General features: G+C 39.5%; 1 protein-coding gene across 2 annotated transcripts in view; it reads left to right on the forward strand.

Moving 5' to 3' along the window:
• The window catches only part of LIN7A (lin-7 homolog A, crumbs cell polarity complex component), a 151,551-nt gene that overhangs the window by 82,920 nt on the left and 44,541 nt on the right, over window positions 1-24,090 (forward strand). For both annotated transcript variants that reach the window (XM_070409659.1, XM_070409658.1), the window contains exon 3: window positions 21,758-21,829. In XM_070409659.1, the coding sequence (XP_070265760.1) occupies window positions 21,758-21,829 (72 nt within the window). The remainder of the gene's footprint in view (window positions 1-21,757; window positions 21,830-24,090) is intronic.

A 24,090-nucleotide genomic window follows, 5' to 3' on the forward strand; every position in this document is an offset into this window, starting at 1 on the left:
TCTTTCTCTGTGACCTCCCAGTAAGCCATAGATGATGGTGCCAAACACTTAGGTGTTTGTTGTGATTTAGTGCATCATTGGAACCTCTCCTCAGTCCTCTATGCCTGCCCGGCTCCCCACCACTGTTTATTTGACAGCAGCAGCTTGGCTTCCACCCAGGACTTGTCTGGTCTTTGTATGTAGCATCAGTTCTGACCACCTGGATTGGCAGGATTTACCTTGCTCCTTATTAAAGAAGAGAGTGTGCTTGCTTTAGTAATTCCTCTGGAATTCCTCAAGGGCACCAAGCAAGACTGTGCCCTACACACTTTAGGGACATCATTTATTTTCATGCTCATCTGGATTTGAATATTTATCATTACAGTTTCCTGACAGATGGCTGTGTCTTGAGGAATGACCAGTTTTTTCTAACATGCACAGAGGCACCAGTTGTGCTAAGTACAGGACTGGATTCCCATAGCATATTCTTTGTCATTTTGTACATTTATAACTGAGGGGCAATATTTTACACATTGAAATTATTAGAGAAATCCCAAACCTATTAGGAGTTAGCAAAAGTTCCTAGAGCTTTACAACTTAGCAAGTTTCCTCTTTCTGACTTAATCATCCTCATATCTTTTCATTTCCTTCATGCAGGGTAGTTTCCCATTCTTTCAGTCACCTGGGTATCTCTTAACACATTCCAAAGTTCATGACAATGCTTACTGGAAATATTTGATTCTATCATTTTATACTTTACTAGTGACCTGTTGCATGGATTCGTACACATTGAAAGGAAATCAATTAGAAGGTGGCCTGCAGGGCGGGACTGAGTGAGACAGGCTGGACACACCCTGGAGCCAACCTCCCAGGGTTCCTCCCCAGCGTCTGCAGAGTGAGCAGGGTTCCTCCAGCAGGTCGGGTCCCTCGGCCTGGTCTGAGGGTATCGGGCCAAAACCGGCTCTCTGACATCCTCCGAGGGATCCCAGAGTGCAAGAGGGCACTCTACAAAGTTGCTGTCATACAGGGTGTGGAATGCAAATGCAAGTGTGCAGGACATCAGATTCAGGGCTGATAGTGCCCCAGCAACAACATAACCCACAGCGGAAGGTGGAATCACGCAGCCCCACAAGGAATCAGGCCCCCCTCCTCTCTGGTTCTGGGGTGTGTCACCTGAGAACTGCTGCTGCCAAGTCACTGCAGCTTGGCAGCTCCTGTGTTGAGCGTCTGACTCCTGGTGGTCAGTGTGTGTCACTTAGCATATTGGACACTTAGCATATTAGCCTTTTATATATAGAGATAATGTTGGTTTACATGCAATACTGTTATATAATTCAGGCCCACTTACTCTCAGTACCCCCTGGGCCAGATTTGAAAGCATTCAAGTGTAGCCTCCTCTTAGACTGAAAAGAAGGAAATTTGTAAAAAACTATTAACTTAGACATTTAGACATTATTCAATTTAGTTATATAGTAATTTAAATTTATATATCCTATCTAATAAAGAGGAAATATGCTAATTGACCCTCACACTGTCACAAAGATGGCAGCTCCCACAGCCAATAAGGAGGGAATATGCTAATTAAGTGCCACGCCCTCAAAGATGGCAGCGCCCACAGCCACAAGATGGTGGTGCCCAGTCCCCTCAGCTCCACCAGGGCACCTGCCTCCAGAATCCCTCAGCCGCCGAGGGCCGCCCACGGCCTAGGCTTGTGCTGCTGGCAGTGGCAGCAGCAGAGGTGTAATGGGGCATCGCCTCCCCCTGATCGCTGGTTTGCCTCCCACCCCTGAGGGCTCCCGGACTGTGAGAGGGGGCAGGCCAGGCTGAGGGACTCCCCCTCCAGTGCATGAATTTTCATGCACTGGGCCTCTAGTATATATATGTATATATATATAGCCATTTACTTCTTAGAATCTTCAAAAATAGATGTTATTTAGTGAAATAATTTCCAACACTTTTACAATTAAGGATATGTCCATTCTAAGTATACCTGTGATAAAATTTTAAAAAAAGTCAAAGGGTGCCAGTAGTCATTGTTTTCAGCCCAAACCTCTGGGGACTTTTGCTGAGCTTATCCCACAGTGCTCTGATGAACTGCAGCGCCCGTTGCCTGAAGATCAGTCACACCCAGCCACTAAGCAGTTTGAATTGGGTAGGAGGGACAGACACATTCCAGTGTCCCCTGAATGCCCCCCACTGAGAAATTCTCTAATTCAGATTGAAATGTTCCATTTATGTGTGACTAGAAAACTGTATGCATCTTTAATATTAAAGTCCCTTCCCATGAAGCCTTGAGCTTTGTGGGCTTCGGCTCATTTGTCTCATGAACTACATGTCATTTTTCTTTGTAAAGTTTAATATACCTTGATTTAACCTGATAAATGTCAATGTCTTTTGTCCATCTAAGCCCAAACTTGGGCCTCCTTAATGATACCGAATTTTTGGACTGAAACCCAGATTCTTTGTCTACTGGAATCGAAAAATGAGTCCACGGACAGAAAGTGGTATAGCAAAGATGGAGATTTATTGAAGAACAAGTACAGACTCCCACGTAGGGATGGGGAAGAGTCCCACAGAATGAACTCCCATGTAGGAAGGGGGAAAGGGTCCCACTGAGTTCTTTCTCCCCATGGCTTATAAAGGCTGCAGTTCCTGGTGCCTTGATATCCCCTCTGATTGGTCAATAATCCCCTTCAAGTTGGTTACTATAGTAACTCCTGGGCTCAAAGGTTGAACCTCACATGGGACATGTGAGGTTCTCCCCTCCTCCCCTCCTTCCTTATTGTTTTCCTATTCCCTTTGGGCTTTCTTCTTCTCCTTCTGAATGAAGGGCTACCTTCTCTTTATTTTGTAAATATAGACCTTTCTTGGCTACTTCCAGCTCCCTTGTCTTATGGAAATGCAACTGTTGCTGCTCCCTTGTTTTATGGAGATGTAACTGCACCTGGCTTCCTTGTGTTATGGAAATATACCTTCTCCCAGTCTGCAGCCCCATGCTTTTCCATGGACTCCAATTCTAAAAAATCCCTAAGCCTGCCTATATCCCCCTAAAATTCCTGCTTCATTAACTTCACCTTGTGCTTTACCCTTCCAGCTTCTTGCTGGCAATTGTGTCTTTCTTTAGATTGGGCATCACATCACTGTCCATCTCCCTTACATGTCAAGTGCAGAGCAGTTGAGATGCAGTGGGTCTGGTTTTTGACACTGAAGAACAGTCTCTCCTCTAGGATTTCCTCAAGAGTGAGCCTGCCCTGCTAACCCATAGTGATTATGACTTATGGGAACCCCTGGTGAAACCAGCCCAGAGGCAAGTCCTGGCCTTGCAATCTTATCCAGCGGGTTGTATATGCTCACTTAGTTCATTAAAGCTGAGCCTTAGGTCTGCTGAGCAGCTTGGCAGGCAGCATTTCAGATCTGAATTCAGGGGACAGTTAAATGAGATACTCGCCACCTCCTGGTTTCTGATTTAATTAATTCTGGGAACTTTGACCTAAGTTATACCAGAAGACAAATAACACACAGCTGTGAAGAAAGGTGTAATCCTGTCCATTTCTTTCCCGCCTTGCCAGCATGGCTGTCTCTTTATCCTTGAGTAGGCGAACACTGACACGTTGGAGGAACTTTGTGAGTGATTACCCTGGTGCTAGGCAGATGGCCTCCATAATTATTGTTGCACTCTCCTGGGGGCAAGTTCAGCACTTTTGGAGAGAAGAAACTCCACCAAGGTGCAGTCGGGTTGCTAAACTTCCATCCATTATTTCACTGCAGGAGGCCTAAACTAGCTGCTTCCAGCTCTCCCTTTGCTTTGCTGTCAGTGTAGTAACACTTCAGGGATAAGATATGTGGACTGTAAATCTTTAAATGTAAATAGAAACACTATGGATAGGTTACATTGGTTATATGAAACACTACCCAACCATGGTGAAGACAATAGAGTGGTGAAGGCCTGGGAGGGGCAGATGGGAGATGGAGGGGTTCAATGGGGAAAAGCAAACAAACAAACAAAGGGGGTATCTGTAATACTTTCAACAATAAAGATAAATTAAAAACAAACTTGCTGAAGAAAATTTTTACACATTTCTAGGCCTGCTGAGGATGGGTTGCAAATACTAGCAAACCGTCGATAAAAAATAATCAACATTTACTATAAGCCCTTCCCACTAAGACATGCTTTGAGAATGAGGTTGTTTAAAGTTGATATTCCTCTGAGCCCTGACATCATCATGATTGCTCATTTTTATGGAGCATAATATTCATATGAAGTCAGGAGTGTAAGAAAAAATTTCACGGAAGCCTGTGTAAGAGGGAACCTATCCAAATAGATGGCAAGCTGTGGAACGGAGTAGAACATGGAGAAAAGGAGAGAGCAGATAGATATTCTAGATTTCCTACCAAACTGCTTCTTTCACTTTTTCCTTACAGGAAGAAATATGATTTTATTCAGGTGCCTACACCCCCTACCTCTTCATCCCTACACTCCACATGACTCAGGGGAGGGTGACCCCAATCTCAGCTACATCTGATTGGCTTACTATAAGGCATGTGCTACAGTGTCAATCCCCAGTGATTGGTTCCGAGGGTGGGGGGCAATACTCTGATCTTGCCTATGTAGCCTGAGTGGCCGTCACAGTGACAAGTTTCTGAGAAATACATGATAGCTATTTAAAAGAGGCCACATCTACTGGATGTTGTCCTGTCCACATATGACTTTTTGGGACCCTGAGAGTCTTTGGGACACAGAGAACAAGCCTCCAAAGACAAAGCTGACCTCCTAAGCATTTCAGAGGAGGAAAAACCTGGAGCCTTGATGACAAGATTAAATCCCTAAAGGAATTCTCTAGATTCACTTTACCTTGAATTTTCTTGTGATTAGCCATTCTCAGTGCTTGAGCCAGTGGTTCCCAAACTTTACTGCACACCAGAGAGCTTTTAAAATCCTGCTGCCCAGCTCTCACCCATTTGCAATTTGATCAGAATGTTGGGTGGGAGCCAGACATCAGTGTATTTGAAGGGTCCCCAGGTGATTTCATTATGCAGCAACATTTGTGAGCCATCTGGTCTGGGCCATTTTGAATTTTATCTTTTGTTATTTCCATCTGAGTGCTTCCTATCTGAAACAACAGGATTTAAAGTAAAAAACAAACAAACAAACAAAAAAAAACATTATTTGTATGAGTAGCTGCACTGGATTTAAAAAAACAACAACCCAGAAACAATGAAGAGTCAGAAAAATGCTTTAATAGTTTTCAGAAGGAACTCTAAGTCAGTTACTTAGCAATCTAATTGAATGATATTCAAATGCAATCAAGTACCTACAACTCTTGGTAGTCTTACTGATTATTTCCTTTTATAAAGCTTTGTATCTGTTTAATTATCTGAAGTTTAATTTATGTAAAATAATTAAAAGTGAGACAACCTTTCTATCTTTATAAAATTTTCTCTTTGAAGATTGTGTGGACAAAATAGAAACAAAGATTGGTTTCTGTGTTACATAATATCAAGAAGGGAAGATTTATTATCTGTGTCAGCTGTTGCAAATCCTCCCAAACACACACACACACACACACACACACACACACACACACGGTGTTTCTGTAAACCACTGGAGAATCATAGATTAAGACCCTGTAATATCGTAACTTCTCGCCTGGTTCATGATTATTGTAATATTGAATTTAGGAAACCATCTAAGACAGTGATTTGCAACCTTTTTCATCTCATGGCACTACTAATATCTAAAGTTCTGTGGCACACCAAAAAATATAGTTTTTGCCAATCTGACAAAAAAAAAAGTAGGGGTAATTTTCATTCATTCACAACAGATGGCTATTGTTGTGTTGGCTATTGTCATTATTTTTTGACAGTCTAAGGCAGCGGTTCTCAACCTGTGGGTCGAGACCGCTTTGGCAGTCGAACGACCCTTTCACAGGGGTTGCTTAAATACATCCTGCATATTAGATATTTACATTATGATTCATAACAGTAGCAAAATTACAGTTATGAAGTAGCAACGAAAATAATTTTATGGTTGGGGGTCACCACAACATGAGGAACCGTATTAAAGGGTCGCGGCATTAGGAAGGTTGAGAACCACTGGACGGGAAAAGAGGTCAGTGCCCCTGTCTAAACACTCAGGTTCTGCATGTTTTAAGAAATCTTGCGGCACACGGGTGTGCCTGCTGTGACACACTGGTTTAAAAATCACTGAACTAAGAAACAGTCTATAGCGACTTTCTACTCCACACGGGAGACACGGGCAACAAACCTAATAGTTCACAATGAATCCTGGCAACAATTCTATGACTCAACCAATGTATAGAAGAAACATTTCTATGCTAATTTTGAGAAGGGGGACCTTCTCCTGGTCTACCTCTTCGGGGGAGTCATCACAGAGCAGTAAGTCACCAATGCATCCCCTTATCTAAGGGCCCGAGGGCAGTGGCCCATTTCCCTGGTCACACTTTCATAAAATACAATGCAGTGGACTCGGATCTTGCTGAGAATCTCAGTGTCACCTTACAGTTCAAGAGGGGCTATTTTGGTACCCTACGATAGGACACTGTTTGTGATCACACTACATCATGATCTGATATGACAGCTTCTGGAAAAAAATACACAAACCTCTAGTTTTGGAGGAAATGTTCTCGATAGCTCACACCTCTCCTTGATCACATTCCTCTTCACTGCATAGGCATTGGACTGGGACTTTCATTTCCTACTTTGTCTTCAAGCAAGGTGATAAAAGCAGGATAGATGCTGCATACGTAGGCATCCTAGTCTCATAGACAGCAGGATATGCCATACAGTTTAGAAAACAAGCCTGGGAAATTGACAGATGAATGGGCTTTGCCTTTCACTGGTCATATCAGTGTGTAATTTCCTTAATATTATAGGGAGAGAGGTAATTTGCTTAACAGATGAGAAAAGTGACTACCCAATCTTGTTCTTTAATTGAAAGACTAAAAATATGCATTTACATAGGCAGTAAGAATATAAAGAGGATACTATTGACTTAGAAAGAAGCAAGGAACTGGAAGATATATATATATATATATATATATATATATATATATATATATATATATATTGTTTGATTTCAGAGAGGAAGGGAGAGAGAGAGAGAGAGAGAAACATCAATGATGAGAGGAAATCATTGACCAGCTGCCTTCTGCACACCCACACTGGGGATCGAGCCGGCAACCCGGGCATGTGCCTTGACTGGGAATTGAACCATGACCTCCTGGTTCATAGGTCAATGCTCAGCCACTGAGCCACACCAGCCTGGCAAAATTATTGTTGTTGTTTTTTTTTTAATGATGAGTTATGCTGACAATTATCTTTGATTAAGATGAATAGAATAATCACTGGCTGAAAGAGCGATTCTTTGCATCAGTCTGAATTGAGAGCACTTACCTGACTGATGGTAGGTAGTAATGAAACACCTCAACCTAATTAAAACTTTCTAAGCTCCCCTCCCACACCTTCAAAACTTAGGTTCTTATAAGATTGCATTTGAAGGATATGAAAATACAAAGGCAGACTTTTGTCATGCCGGAGGACAGATTAATAATACATTCAGGTTCACATTATCTTCCATGTTGATAAAACTGACCTATTTTTTCTTCCAGAGAGAAAATGTCTTGTGAAATGTTTTCATATAAAAGTGCTGCATTTTTGATAGCTTACTTCTTACATTCTATAATTAAATCTGGCATATCACTTTCAAAAGTTAAATGAAGTTTAGTTCATTTTCAGGTCTGGGCTTTTTAATGAGTTAGCATCTCCTCTGACAAGTGGCATTTACAGCTTTGCATGCCGGATGATTTTTCTGACAGTTGTGATAATGATGCAGATGTTTTTCTTTGTAGGGATCTTCCAACAATATCCCTAATGAAAACACAAGCCTGTTTCCTGGCAAATAAAAAAAATCATTCCTGAAAAATAATTCAGATGCTTTCATCCTTAGATGGCAAATGTAAACAGTCCATTATTTTCTTCTCATAGTTTTGGCTGTTTTCTGTTACAGCAGTAAAGTGGCCATTTTCTTTGACTTCTTTTTTTCCTGGTCTTGATATAAAACCAACTCGAACAAAATCTTAAGTAGATCCACGTAGAGCTGGGATTTTCAGCGCAGTGGGGTTACAGTTAGATGGAGGGGTCAAGCCTTGTGAAGTGACTCTTGAATTTGACTTGCTATGTCATCTTGAACCTTATGTCTAGGGAAGCTGATTGGTTTCAACAAAGAAATAAATACAGTTGCTCTAACTATTATTCCCTTAAACTTATGAGTGTAATGTTGTCCTTTGAGGTTTACATACATGGAAATAATGAAAGACCTGTGTAAATAATGTTTAATAAATATATTTTTAAATTGTGGTATAACTGACATATGTAACAAATCATTTTATTAATGTGGAATTTTGGAAAAATGCAGCTGTGAATTTTGCAAAACTAAACTCTAGATATATTTTGGGGTTTAGGAGAATGTTTGCTTAGTGTATTTCAAAAACAAGCCTTTTATCAATTAGCTTTTAAAAAAGAATTCCCAATTGACATGAACAAGAGATGTACTTACCCTGACCTTTAGTATATTGTAATAAGAACACTTAACATGAGATTTAATTTTAAAGCATGCAATGTAGTGTTGTTGAATATAGGAACAGAGCTGTACAGCAGAACTCTGGGACTTGTTCAGCTTGCTTAGTTGAAACTCCATGGCCCTTGTTTAGTAATTGCCCATTTTCCCATTGCTCCAACTCCAAGCAACCACCATTTCACTCTTTGATTCTATTAGTTTGAATTATTTAGCAGAACACATGAAAAAAGATGAGGTAGAAAACTCCTTTCCATAGTCTAGTGTTTCTGTAATAATGAGGCAGGACAGTGTCAAGAAAGTGGAGCCTGCTCTGATATTCTTCATTCTGTAGCTTCTTAAATGAATTATCATTATACAATCAATCCTCATTATTCATAGATTCTGTATTTGTGAACTCACCCATATCTGTGATTCATATAGATGGAATCATGCAGTATTTGTCTCTCTGTGACTGGCTTATTATTTCACTTAGCATAAACAAAAGACAAGTGTTGGCGATGATGTGGAGAAATTGGAACCCTTGCACACTGTTGGTGGGAATGCAGCTGCTATGGAAAGCAGTATGGAGTGTCCAAAATTTGAGGAAAGTTCTGGATATTTATCCAAAAGAATTGAAATCATGGTCTTGAAGATATATCAGCACTTACCCTATTCTTTTCGTTTTAACTTCCAATATTATTTTGTATTGGTTTCAGGTATACAGCACAGTGGTTAGGCAATCATGTATTTTACAAAGTGTTCCCCCCAATATTTCCAGTAACCCCCTGGCACCATACACATTTATCACAATGTTATTGACTATATTCCCTATGCTGTATTTACATCCCCTCACATACCCTCTACTTAAGCATCATGCATGACAACCTTATTCATGGGCTTCACAACGGGCATGACCCACACCTCCAGATGGGGTATGGAATGGGGTGAAGATAAGACATGTTTGTTGTACCCATTGCTTGGTTGTGAAGCAGTGGTGTCTTAAATGTATTTATATGTGTTAAGAGGACTAAGTCAAATGCCACATCAGGTGGGCCACATCAAAATATTCTCATTTTCAAAACGTATTTACCTCCTGGGGGTTATTACGAGCCTCTGTTCTCTTATACTTGGGAGACTGTGCCATCATAGGTGTCAGGACATGTAGGTAAACAGCTCACCAAAAATAGAGAAGGAAACTGGATAATTCAAGGCAAAACCCCCCCCCAAAAAACAACAAGCCTGTCCTTATAGCAGTTTATTTAAGTTTGTGTACAGTTATGGACAGGTGATTTTGTTCTCTCTCTTATCTTTGAGAAGATACATTGACTGCTCTTTTGTACGACCAACCTTTGAACATTTTTAGGCTTTATCTTGATAAACAGTATGTTTAATTATGTTTATTTACCTGCTCTATTTCAATTACCTTTTTAATTTTAAGAAAATGGAGGACAAAGTCATTATTTCTGAGTGTCCACTTAGCCCTTGAATGAATGAACTTGAAATAAAACTCTAACAGAAGTCTGTCTTAATACCAGCAGTTTTTAAATCCCCTTTCATTTCTCCTTCTCTTTTTCTATCAAACCTGTGCATTTTAAAAGCTAAGGGTTATCTTTGATCCCTAATTCAAACTTAGTGATTGTTTTATAGTCATTACATGCACGTTATGAAATTCATTATACAGAGCCAAGTCTGATGCCTTGAACATAAGTTGAATTTACTAGGACACATGAGAAAAGATGAAATGGAAAACTCATCTCCATAAAGTGTATAGTCTGGTGTTTTCATAATAATGAGCCAGGAAAGGGGAGCCCATTCTGCTATTCTTTTGTAGCTTCTTAAATGAATTATTCTTATACAATCAATCCTCATTATTCATGAATTCTGTATTTGTGAAATCACCTACTTGCCAAATTTTATTTTGTAGTCCTTATTTAATTTGCAAAGTTGTGAAAATTTTGAGTAACCCAATGAGCACCCTCATTTTTCAATCATATTTTCATAAAAACATTATGGCACATTTATAAGATCAAATATTATGGCACCATTAAAATAATGAAGAAGAGTATTTACTATGTAGGGAAACTATACCTAATATTTAAGTGAAAATCAGATTATAAAAAGTATATCATGAGTAACTTGATATTGATTTTTTAAGTCAATAAGTGAGACAGCCTAGGACTATGTCCCCCAAAATGTTAACAGTGACTGCATCCTGGTATGGAATTATATAATTTTTAAAATTTATTGCTTGTATAGTTCTATATTGTACAAATTTTCTGTAACATATATATGAATTACTTTTACTGTCAAATCACTTACATTTATTTCTTTGTATTTCCTTTCTCCTGAATATATGTCATTTAAAAAAGAGTATATGTGAGTTATTTAAATTTAAAATACTATGCCTTAGCTCTATAGGTCAAACAAGACTAAGGCTTGGCTTATAAGTTGCCTAAGTAGATGTTGGAGCCCATCAAAAATCTCTCTACTTCTCACTCTAAATTTCTCCTGGAGGATAACATAGACACCAAGGGCTTCATTTTCCAACTAAACAGTAGCTCACAAATTTTATATTACAGCCTATATCTTCTGACATTCAGACCTCTGCATCTAGCTGAATACTGAACGTCTCTTAGAGATCACAAGACAACTCAAATAACATTAGCTAAGTCAAACTTATTATCCCCTATTATGCTCACATGATCAAACTGAAACTCTTCCTATCTGTTCTCACTCAAAGCTTACCATCACCAAGTTCTGTTCAATTTACTCCTTAATTGAATTAACTTTTCTGCCCTGAATTGTAACCAACCTTTCCTGCCCACCAAACTAAAATAGTTTCCCTTCAACCATAATCTGTATGGGACATACTTAAACTAAAAATTGATCACTGTTTGTCTGAAATTCAAATTTAATTACGCATCCTGTATTTTTAGTGCTACCTCTGGTGACCTTATTGTTAGCTATAGTAATTTTAATTCAATCAATGGAATATTGAGGTTGGTTCTTAATGTGTGAGCTAAATTTTTTCAATAGTGTTCATTATTTAGTTGATATGGCCAATATGACAATGACATTATACACCTAATTGACCAAAATGATTAATTTATTTTCCAGATAAAGACTTATTTTAAGAAGTAGGAATTGATTTTACAGCTCTTGAAAACTTTTAACTACACTGGTCATCTCAATCCTGCTGATCCAATATTTTAGCACATCGGGATCCTTCATGAGATTTCCCATTGTCATAATCCAATCAGTAAAACGAGTCATATTTAGGCCCTGAACTTTGTTTGAGTTTTACTCAAAATAAGAAAATACAGATCCAGTCCCTTTGAGTGGGGCTATACTAATGGGAAATGACATTTTTCCAAAATTATGCTCAGGCATCTCCTGTAACAGGGGACTCTGGTTGTGTAACAAGGACAGAACTGGAACAGCTGCCTTAAGGGAATGTGGTTTTTTTTTTTAGTCAACCATAAGGAAAGAGATTTCTCCCTGGTGGCCTGGCCACTTGCCATGTGGACCCTGTGGGAATGCTCTGTTTTTTGTAATCTCACTTTTTCCTTGCAGTTATTAAATGATTTGCACAAAATACTTAGTTTGTACTACCTTATGTAAGCTAAATGTGTTAACCCACTAGGTAATGTAAGCCAGTTATTAAAATAAATAGAGAACTTAATGCTAATGGCACCATTTTAAAAATTATAGTCATTCTTCAGTTTCATAACTCCGCAACTAAATTATTCTGCTTTTATATAATAGAATATTTAGTTGTGAAATTATGAAACTGAACAAAGTATTTTCTGTTCCCTTTGGAAAATTAAGTACATGGCATAGTCATTTCAATTCATTTAAAACAAGTGATATAAATAACTTCTGGAAATTTCAAAATTGATAGAAATTCTGAGGACTCTGTTATGTAACATATTGATAGCCCTAATGCTTCCCTAATGAGTTCCTACAGAGCCAAAAACAAATTAAAGAATGTGAAATTTACTGTCATTCAGGAGGGGGACATTTGATCCACTTTGTTAAGTGATTCCAGAAGACCTTCCTTAAACGTCCTCTGATCCCTCGTACATCGTTTAGGAGGTAGAGTAATAAATAACTTTCTTCATGTGTCCTATTCATTAGAATTAAGCTATTAGCCACATTTCAGAAACAATCCCAGTTCCTTTGTAACTTGGCTAGGCAGATGGGGAGATATTTAAAGGCATCACTTTGTCCAAAATGTTCTTCGGCTCCCATTGATCTAAATCTAAGCATTGAAGAACACTTGTAATTTGAGACTATATTTTCCTTCAGTCTAGTAATAGCATTTTCACATAAATTCACTCTAAGACACAGGACTGGTAAAAATCACAAACTCTTTCAATTTAACTTTTCTATTACTGTAGTTTACTTAATATCCTTTAAAGCAAATCATAAATGGCATTTATCATATTGGATCAGGAAGTCTGATTCATGTAATTGACGTTGGAAATACATGTGTGGGCTGTGAGAGGTAGATTGAGTTTTCAATGCTATTAAGAAGTTACATGACCCTAGCCAGTTTAGCTCAATGTATAGAGCCTCGGCCTTTGGACATAAGGGTCCCAGGTTCAATTCCTGTCAGGGGCACATACCGGGGTTGTGGGCTCAATCCCCAGTAGGGGACATGTCCAAGGCAGCAGATCAATGATTCTTATTATCATTGATGTTTCTATCTCTCTCTCTCCTTCTCCCTTCCTCTCTAAAACCAATCCTATCTAATAATAGACAAACATGGTAATTAACCATTCCTCTGACACGCTTCCCATTGGCTAATCAGGGCGATATGCAAATCAACTGCCAACCAAGATGGCGGCCGGCAGCCAAGCAGCTGAAGCAAACAGGAGGCTTGCTTGCTCCAGTGATGGAGGAAGCCAAGGTTCCCCACCACCTGCCGCTGCCGGCCTCTGAGCTGCACTCTAAGCAACTATGTTGCAATTATAGAAGCTAAACAAACCCCAGAAACCTGCTTTCAGCCAGCCGGACCTCAGAGCTGGAGCTGCAACAGTGTTTCAATTATAGAAGCCAAACAAACCCAGATACCTGCTTTCAGCAGCCAACATCTCAGAGCTGGAGCCGAGCCTCAGAGCTAAAGCTGGCTCTCAGTTCCAGTGACAGCCATAGAAGGTAAATAAATCCCAGAATAAAAAAAAAAAAAAAAAAAGGCAGAAAAAAAGGAGAGGTTGGGAACTTCAGTCACCCGCCAGCCTGAAAACGGCCCTCAGCCCCTCACCCAGACTGGCCAGGCACCCCAGTGGGGACCCCCACCCTGAAGGGGGTGTGACCAGCTGCAAACAGCCATCATCCCCTCATCCAGGCTGGCCAGGCACCCAAGCGGGACCCCCACCCTGGTCCGGTACACCCTTCAGGGCAAACCAGCCGGCCCCCACCCATGCACCAGGCCTCTATCCTATATAGTAAAAGGGTACTATGCAAACTGACCCTAACAGCAGAACGCCTGGGAATGACTGGTCACTATGACACACACTGACCACCAGGGGGCAGACGCTCAATGCAGGAGCTGCCCTCTGGTGGTCAGGGCGCTCTCACATGGGAGGAGCTCTGCTGAGCCACAAGCCAGGCTGATGGCTGCCAGTACAGCAGTGGTGGTGGGAGGCTCTCCTGCCGCCTCAGCAGCACTAAGGATGTCCGACTGCAGTTTAAGCCTGCTCCATGCTGGCAAGTGGACATACCTGAGGGCTGCCGGGCTGTCAGAGGGATGTCTGATTGCCATCTTAGGCCCATCCCCCAGGGAGCAGGCCTAAGCCAGCAGGTGGTGATCCCCTGAGGGGCCCCAGACTGCGAGAGGGCACAGGCCGGGCTGAGGAACCTCCCTACCCCCCCCCCCCCCCCGAGTGCACAAACTTTTGTGCACCGGGCCTCTAGTAAAAATATATTTAAAAAAGAAGGTACATGATATTGTACATAGAAAGTCTTAAAGACTCCATCAAAAAACTACTAGACTTAATAAATGAATTTGTCAATCTAGCAGGATACAAAATTAACACCCAGAAATCTATGGACTTTTTTACACCAATAATTAACTCATAGAAAGAGAAACTATAAAAAAAAAATCCCACTTACCATTGCAACAAAAAAATTAAGAAAGTCTAACCTATTTGGCTCAATGGATAGAGCATCAGCCTTTGGACTGAAAGGTCCTGGTTTCGATTCCGGTCAAGGGCATGTACCTTGGTTGTGGGCACATCCCCAGTGGGGGGTGTGCAGGAGGCAGCTGAACAATCTTTCTCTCTCATTGATGTTTCTAACTCTCTATTACTCTCCCTTCCTCTCTGTAAAAAAAAATCAATAAAATATATTTTTTTAAAATTAAGATACCTAGCAATAAACTTAACTAAAGAGGTACTCAGAAAACTACAGGACCTATACCCAGAAAACTACAGGACCTGTACTCAGAAAATGACAAGATGTTGAAAAAAGAGAAAGAGGAAGACATAAACAAATGGAAGAATATACCATGTCCATGGATTGGTAAAATCAACAACATTAAAATGTTCATACTACCCAAAGCAATCTATAGATTCAATGCAATCCCAATTAAAATACCAATGGCATATTTCACAGACCTAGAACAAACTCTCCAAAAATTCATCTGAAATAAAAAAAGACCCCGAATAGCCACAGCAATCCTGAGAAAGAAGAACAAAGTAGGAGGGATCACAATACCAGATATCAAGCTATATTACAAAGCCACTGTTCTCAAAACAGCCTAGTACTGGCACAAGAACAGACACATAGACCAATGGAACAGAACAGAGAACCCAGAAGTAGACCCAAGGAATTATGCTCAATTAATATTTGACAAAGGAGGCAAGAGCATACAATGGAGTCAAGACAGTCTCTTCAATAAATGGTGTTGGGGAAATTGGACATTTACATGCAAAAAAAATATGAAACTAGACCACCAACTGAACACCATACACAAAAATAAACTCAAAATGGATAAAGGACTTAAACGTAAGATGGGAAACCATAAAAATCTTATAAGAATTCACTGGCAGCAAAATATCAGATATATGTTGTAGCAATATCTTTACTGATACAGCTCGTAGGGCAATACAAACTAAGAAGAAAATAAACAAATAGGACTACATCAAAATAAAAAGCTTCTGCACAGCAAAAGAAACCATCAACAAAACAACAAGAAAGCCCACTGCATGGGAGAACATATTTGCCAATGTTATCTCTGATAAGGGTTTAATCTCCAATATTTACAGGGAACTCATACAACTTAACAAAAGGAAGATAAACAAACTAATCAAAAAATGGGCAAAGAACCTAAATAGACAATTTTTTTAAAGTGGACATACAGAAGGCCAAGAGATATATGAAAACATGCTCAAAGTCACTAATAATCTGAGAGCTGTAAATCAAAATGACAATGAGGTACCATCTCATGCCTGTCAGAATGGCTAACGTCAACAAATCAACAAATCACAAGTGCTGGCAAGGATGTGGAGAAAAAGAAACCCCCATGCACTGCTGGTGGGAATGCAGACTGGTGCAGCCACTGTGGAAAACAGTATAGAATTTCCTCAAAAAATTAAAAATGGAACTCCCAGTTGACCCAGTAATCCCACTTCTAAGAATATATCCAAAGAAATCAAAAAGAATATATGCACCCCCATATTCATAGCAGCACAATTTTACAATTTCTAAGATTTGGAAATAGCCTAAGTGCCCATCAGCAGATGAGTGGATTAGAAAACTGTGGTACATCTACACAATGGAATACTATGCTGCTGTAAAAAAGAAGGAACTCTTACCATTTGCAACAGCATGGATGGACCTGGAGAGCATTATGCTAAGTGAAATAAGCCTGTCGGAGAAAGATAAATATCACATGATCTCACTCATTTGTGGACTATAATGAACAACATAAACAAAAATAGATCCAGAGACATAGAAGCATCGAACAGACCTTCAAACTTCAGAGGGAAGGGACGGGGGCAAGGGGGGAGGAGATCAACCAAAGGACTTGTATGCATGCATATAAGAATAACCCATGGACACAGACAGTAGGGTGGTGAGGGCATGTGCTGGGGGTGGGAACGGCTGGGGAGAGGTTAATGGGGTAAAAAGGAGACATATGTAATACTTTGAACAATAAATAACTTAAATTTTTAAAAATGTGTCAAAGGACACCCGTTGTTTTTCATGTCTTAACCACCATGAATAATGCTGCAATGAACATAGGGGTTGGTAAGTCTTTACAAATAAATGTTTTCATATCTGGGGGTTATATATATCCAGAAGAGGGGTTGCTGGGTCATATGAAACTCTATTCTTAATTTTTTGAGAAACAGTCATACTGTTTTCTATAGTGGTTTTCCAGTTTACATTCCTATCAGCAGTGAATGAGGGTTCCTTTTTCTCCACAACCTCTCCAACACTTGTTATTACTTGTCTTGTTGATAATAGGCATTCTAACAGGTGTGAGGTGATATCTCATTGTAGTTTTGATATGCATTTCTCTAGTAGTTAGAGAATTTCAGTATCTTTTCATATATCTTCCTGAGAAAAGTGTTTGTTCAGGTCCTCTGCCCATTTTTATTGCATTGTTTGCTGTGGAGTTGTATGAGTTCTTCATATATTTTGGATATTAACCCCTTGTTGGAGCTGTTGTTTGAAAATATCATCTCCCATTCAGTTGTTTGACTTTTTGTGTTGTTGTTTTCTTTTGCTGTGCAAAAACCGTTTAGTTTGATATAATTCCACTCATTTATTTTTGCCTTTACTTCCCTTGCCTTTTGGGGTTAAATTCATAAAATGTTCTCCACAAGATCCATAAGTTTATTATCTATGTTTTCTTTCATGCAATTTACTGTTTCAGGTCTTATATCTCAGCATTTGATCTATTTTGAATTAATTTTTGTACATGGGGACAAGCAACAGTCTATTTCCATTCCAATTTTCCCAGCACCATTTAGTGAAATGGCTTTCTTTTCTTCATTTTATGTTTTTGGCTCCTTTATCAAAAATTATTTGCCCATACACCATTATCCTATATAATCAAAGCCTAATATGCTGTGTCTGGTCGTCCATTCAACCAATCAAAGCGTAATATGCTAATGATATGCTGAGGCCACTCAACCGCTCGCTATGACGTGCGCTGACCACCAGGGGGCAGACAGTCAACTGGTTGACCAGTTGCTATGATGTGCACTGACCACCAGGGGGCAGATGCTCCTATAGGTAGGTTAGCTTGCTGCTGGGGTCCGGCAGATCAGCACTGAGCAAGATGGGCCGAACACACCCTGGAGACTTCCTGTGGTCCCTCCCCGGCTGGCCAACCTCCCTTGTCCTTTCCCGGTTCTGATCATGCATGTGGGGTCCCCCGGCCTGGCCTGCACTCTCTAGCAATCCAGGACCCCTCAGGGGATGTTGGAGAGCCTGTTTTGGCCTGATCCCGCAAACCAGGCCAAGGGACCCCACTGGTGCACGAATTTGTGCACTGGGCCTCTAGTCATGATATAGAACAGTTCCAATGCCCCCCTCCAAATTCCCCCATTCCTGGTAGTCAACTCATCTCCACTCCTGGCTTCTGGCAAATTTAGATCTGTTTGTTTCCCTATTATTTGCTTTTTTCCAGAGTATCGTAAAAGTAAAGTCATCATAGAGTATGTGTTGTTTTTTTTCACTTAGCAACATACATTTGAGATTTATCCCTACCTCTGTATATATGATAATCTGTTCCTTCTTATTGCCTAGCTTTATTATTCCATTGATTTAATTGATATACTTGCATTTGATTATTCATTCACAGTTGAAAGCTATCTGAGTTGTTTCCAGTTTGTGGCAATGATAAATAAAGCTATTACAAGTGTTTACATCTCATTTTTTAATGAACATACACTTTTATTTTTTTGTTAATTACTGCCAGAGGATATTTTTTTTCCATTGCTATTCAGAGAGAGTGGAAAAGAAGGAAGGAGGGGAATAGGGACAGAGGAGAGAGAGAAAAAAACATGATGTGAGAGAGACCCATCAATTGATTGCCTCCTGCACGTACCCCAACCAGGGCCAAGGTTGGAACCTACAACCCGAGTACATGCCCTTGACACTCTAATGACATGACCATGACTAATGAACATACATTTATATTTATCTTGGATAAGTAACTAGAAGTAGATAACTGAATCATATAGTAAGTGCAGATTTAACTTTGTAGAAAACTGTTATCTTGTTTTTTCAAGTAGCTGTGCCATTTTCCATTCAACCAGCAATATTTGAGAGTTCTAGTTGTTCAACATTCTTGTACTTAAGTATTGTCAGTATTTTTTAAAAAACTAGACATTCTAATAAGTGTGTAGATGTACCTAATTATGGTTTTAATTTCAATTTTTCCCTAGTGACTATGTTGAGTATCTTTTCATATTAGCCACCCATATATCTTCCTTGATGACATGCCTGTTCAAACACATTACCCAATTTTGAATCAGGTTGTTTTCTTATTATTGACTTTGGAGAGTTCTTTTTTTTTTTTTTTTTTTTTTCGCTTAAAGTATTACAAAGGGTATTACATAAGTGTCCTTTTTTCCCCCCTGCCCTTGACAAACCCCTACCCTCCCTTACCCCCCAGTGTCTTATGTCCATTAGTTATGCTTATATGCATGCATACAAGTCCTTCGGTTGATCTCTTACTCCCCTCCCTCCTGCCCCCCAACTCTCTCTGGCCTTCCCACTGCAGTTTGACAATCAGTTTGAGGCAGCTCTGCCTCTGTATCTATTATTGTTCAAAAGTTTGTAATGGTCTTTATTATCCATGAATGAGTGAGATTATGTGGTATTTTTCCTTCATTGACTGGCTTGTTTCACTTAGCATAATGCTCTCCAGTTCCATCCATGATGTTGCAAATGGTAGGAGTTCCTTCTTTTTAACAGCAGCATAGTATTCCATCGTGTAGATGTACCACAGTTTTCTAATCCATTCATCTACTGATGGGCACTTAGGCTGTTTCCAGATCTTAGCTATGGTGAATTGTGCTGCTATGAACATCTGGGTGCATATATCCTTTCTGATTGGTGTTTCTGGTTTCTTGGGATATATTCCTAGAAGTGGGATCACAGGGTCAAATGGGAGTTCCATTTCCAATTTTTTGAGGAACCTCCATACTGCCTTCCATAGTGGCTGCACCAGTCTGCATTCCCACCAGCAGTGCACAAGTGTTCCTTTTTCTCCACATCCTCTCCAGCACTTGTCGTTTGTTGATTTGTTGATGATGGCCATTCTGTCAGGTGTGAGATGGTACCTCATTGTTGTTTTGATTTGCATCTCTCGGATGATTAGTGACTTTGAGCATGTTTTCATATGTCTCTTGGCTTTCTGAATGTCCTCTTTTGAAAGGCGTCTATTTAGATCCTTTGCCCATTTTTTGATTGGATTGTTTATCTTCTTTTTGTTAAGTTGTATGAGTTCCCTATAAATTTTGGAGATTAAGCCCTTATCAGATGGAGAGTTCTTTATGTGTTCTGGATATGAGACCTTTATCAGCTATGTGTTTTGCAATTATTTTCTCCCAGTCAATTCATGTTTTTATTTTCTTAACAGTGTTTTTCAAAGAGTTAGTCTCTACCACCCTTTTATTAAACTACAATTTTAGTCTATCCTTTTTCAGTTTCTAAGCTCCCAGGTTAACAATTTGCACCAATTCCTAATGAGAAAATTATAATATAACTTTTGGAATCTTATGGGGATAGAAGATAACCAACTTTAAAGACAGCATGCTTCTATATACGATTTATTTGAATACTATAACAATCAGGAATTCTCTTGGCTGAAAGTTGCAAAAAGTCAAACTTTAGTGGCTTAAACATATAGGACTATTTTGTTGTTGTTGTTGCTAGTTGAGAGAAAGGCAGCTTCTTGCCAGGATTCATTATATTTACACTTAAGAAATAGAGAAGGGAAAAGAACAGAACTTGTACCAAGAGAGTAAAACTTTCCCAGAAGTCTCTCCGCTACTTTCAATTGAATTCTCATTGGACAGAACTGGGTCATAGAGCCAGGCAATGCTCAGCAGAGCTGGTTGGGTTAAGAGGGCCTACCTAGTATCTTCCTCACACAGCAACTTTTATTTATTTATTTTATTTCTTTAAGATATTTTTATTTCAGAGAAGGGAGAGGGAGAGAGAGAGATAGAAACATCAATGATGAGAGAGAACTGTTAATCTGCTGCCTCCTGCATGCAACCTACTGGGGACTGAGCCTGCAACCCAGGCATGTGACCTGACCAGGAATCGAACCAGTGACCTCTTGGTTCATGGGTCGATGCTCAACCACTGAGCCACACCAGCCAGCCGATCAATTCTTCTTACGAAGTGTGGATGAACTTCATGTCCTAGGAGATTTCTTCCCAAGAGATCAGGGCCAAATAATGTAGAAAACATTAAATAATAATAATAATTATCCCAATTATATTAATGTAAGGCTTAAACATATATCTATTAGTCAGCATAACCTTTATGCTTTCTTCAACATCATTCTGCGTCCAGATTCTACCCCCATTCTTGCTATTTCATCTAAAAATGAATGGTAACTTGAGCCCATAGTTGGTATGTTGCTCTGTGTTACTAGTTTTAAGGACCTCTTACTTTACTTGTCTTTGTTCTGAATACGTTTTTGTCTATGAATTCTGAGTGTGTCAAGAACAGTAACATACCTACCAACATGCAAAGAAAAGATAGTTATCCTGGTTTTGTGGAATATTGATTTGGAAAACTATTTTGAAAGTGTTACATAGATTCAAGAAGTACATTTTTATCACATATTTTACAGATAGAGGTATATATAATGGTAAAATATCTTTACCAACAAAGTAATTTTTATAATATATAGAAGAAAAATAAATATGCATTTCTATATTTGATAAACATGGACAGCCAAATTTAAAACCTATGAATAAAAGTGATTGCCTTGTCTGCCCCAAACTCCATCCTTTACCCCTTAGCCCCTGCCCTCCCACCCCCCCCCCCGCAAAAAAAATAGGAAGGATTTTTGGCCCAAGGCATCAGGATAATTGATTCAGATCTATTTCACTTTGTGATAGGGAATTTTTGTATTGCAATGAAAATGTATCATATTGTCTGCAATGAAAGAATTAATATTCTTAATGTTCTTACACATTCTTTTTTATGTGAACATTTTAGGTGTATCAATATATGCATGAAACGATAACTGTTAATGGCTGTCCCGAATTCCGTGCCAGGGCCACGGCAAAGGTAAGGCTTGAGTAACTTTAAAAATATACTTAACCCCAGTGATCTAGTAATTGATTGTGCGCGTGTGTGTTTCAGGTATTCTCGTGTGTACACTGTAAGAGAATTTAGACATCAGTGGCAGCCCAGAGTCTAGAACCAGTACTACTTCCCAGGTAAAAATCCTAATGGAAAATTGAACGTTTCTGCTGCTTCTGTAGCTTAAGAAAGGAGAATGATTTCATTAAACTCACTAAATGTCCATTTGGCACAAGCAAATCTACTCACCCATTGTATGAAATACTACTTGGTTTTCTAACACATTCCTCTGATCCAAAAAAACCTGTTCCCTATTCAGTGCAAGAAGATTTATTTGAACATGTCTAAAGATCTGACTTAAGTTAATCATTGGGAGAACTCACCTGATACCCAACGATGTAGGATCCGTCCATGTATTCAGCTGGGCAGTGGGTAGCTGAAAGAATGTGATGCTGACGTAAAGGGAAGACCTGTCACCTTTTGTGGTAGTGACCACATTTGCTCTGTAAAAACTTAAATCCAGATATTACAGAGGCCCTACTAATGGAAATGTTCCAGCAATAGGATCAGGAAATTATCTGGAAAATAGACCATTAGGAAATGAGAGTTAAAAACTAAAATCGCTAATGCAGTTCTTATTTTACAAATACAGAAATATTATAATACATACACACTTGCTTTTTAAAAGCTTTTCTGTTTTTAATAGTGTATAAGAAGTAAGAACTGGTAAAAACAATTAGAATTTTTCATTTAAATTTTTTTGTGTGTTACATCATCTCTTGTTTGATTTTCCTCCTATAACTGAACACTATAGATTTGTCAGTGTGTTTGTTTTTTTTTTGACCCAAACCAAAAGAGGATACTATTATCATTACATCATGCTTTGCTTGTACTGAAGTGGAACACACACAGAAAAAATGATCCCTCCATAGTTTAATTAAGAGGAAAGTGAATTATGTAGCGTTTTACCATTCTCATTTCTTATTCATGTAGAACAGCAGGATAGCAGCATAATGTTGCAATAGCACAATATTTTCTGGTTGTTTCTGGGCTGTCTGCATTGCATCCATGTCAGCCATTAAATCTATGCATGACGACAAGGTTTGCATGAGCAAATGCATGGAGCTGAAAACAAGCCATTATTTCCATATCATTCACTATCTTTCACTAAATGCAGACAGTAGCATAATGCTGAATTGATGTGATAATGCTGTGTGTGGAAAAGAATGTACAGTAGTTGCAAATCAATATTTATATAGTGTTGAGTGAATCACTTTATAGTAGGCATCAAATCAACTGTGCTTAAGAAAGGTTAATGGAGGTGGAAAATAAGCAGGCAGAGAATATTTTCTTGATAGAAACTACATCATTGCTCTAATTTTATTTCCATGAGGGGTCAGGACTAATGGTAAGTTGTTTCCTTCAACTTATTTTTTAAAATTAATAGTAATAAATTTTAAAATACAATAATATCCATATTATATGATATTTTTACAGCTAGGTATAAAACCATAGACCAGTGGTCAGCAAACTATGGCTCACGAGCCACATGCGGCTCTTTGGCTGCTTGAGTGTGGCCACGAAGTTTCAATAGCACTGTACGTGCACGCCTGCACGTGGTATTTTGTGGAAGAGCCACACTCAAGGGGCCGCAGTTTGCCGACCACTGCCATAGAATTTTCATTGTGCCTACATTGCTACAGTAGTTGAAATATTAATGTAAAATGTCAGGGGGGAAAGAAGACCTCTGTGCCAGAGAAGAGGACCTCTAAAAATAATCCTACATAATAAAAGGCTAATATGCAAATTGACTGAATGGCAGACCGACCAGTCACTATGACGTGCACTGACCACCAGGGGGCAGACGCTCAATGCAAGAGCTGCCCCCTGGTGGTCAGTGGACTCCTACAGGGAGAGTGCCACTCAGTGAGATGCCAGGCTCAAGGCTGGTGATCGCAGCGGTGGTGGCGAGAGCCTCTTTCACCTCCGTGGCAGTGCTAAGGATGTCCAACTGATGGCTTAGGCCCGCTCCCTGTGGGTCTAAGCCTTCAGTCAGACATCCCCTGAGGGCTCCTGGACTGCGAGAGGGCATAGGCTGTGCTGAGGGGACCCCCGCACCGAGTGCACAAATTTTGTGCACCGAGCCTCTAGTATGACATATTGATGTGAAATAATAATCTGTTTGAATCTATTATTTCATTATAGCTTTTATTTTTTTTAGATATCCCCCCAAAAAACACAAAAAC

Source organism: Myotis yumanensis, unplaced genomic scaffold (assembly GCF_028538775.1).
Source record: "Myotis yumanensis isolate MYYU_CA2020_CCGP unplaced genomic scaffold, mMyoYum1.0.hap1 SCAF_3, whole genome shotgun sequence".
Lineage (NCBI taxonomy): Eukaryota > Metazoa > Chordata > Mammalia > Chiroptera > Vespertilionidae > Myotis > Myotis yumanensis.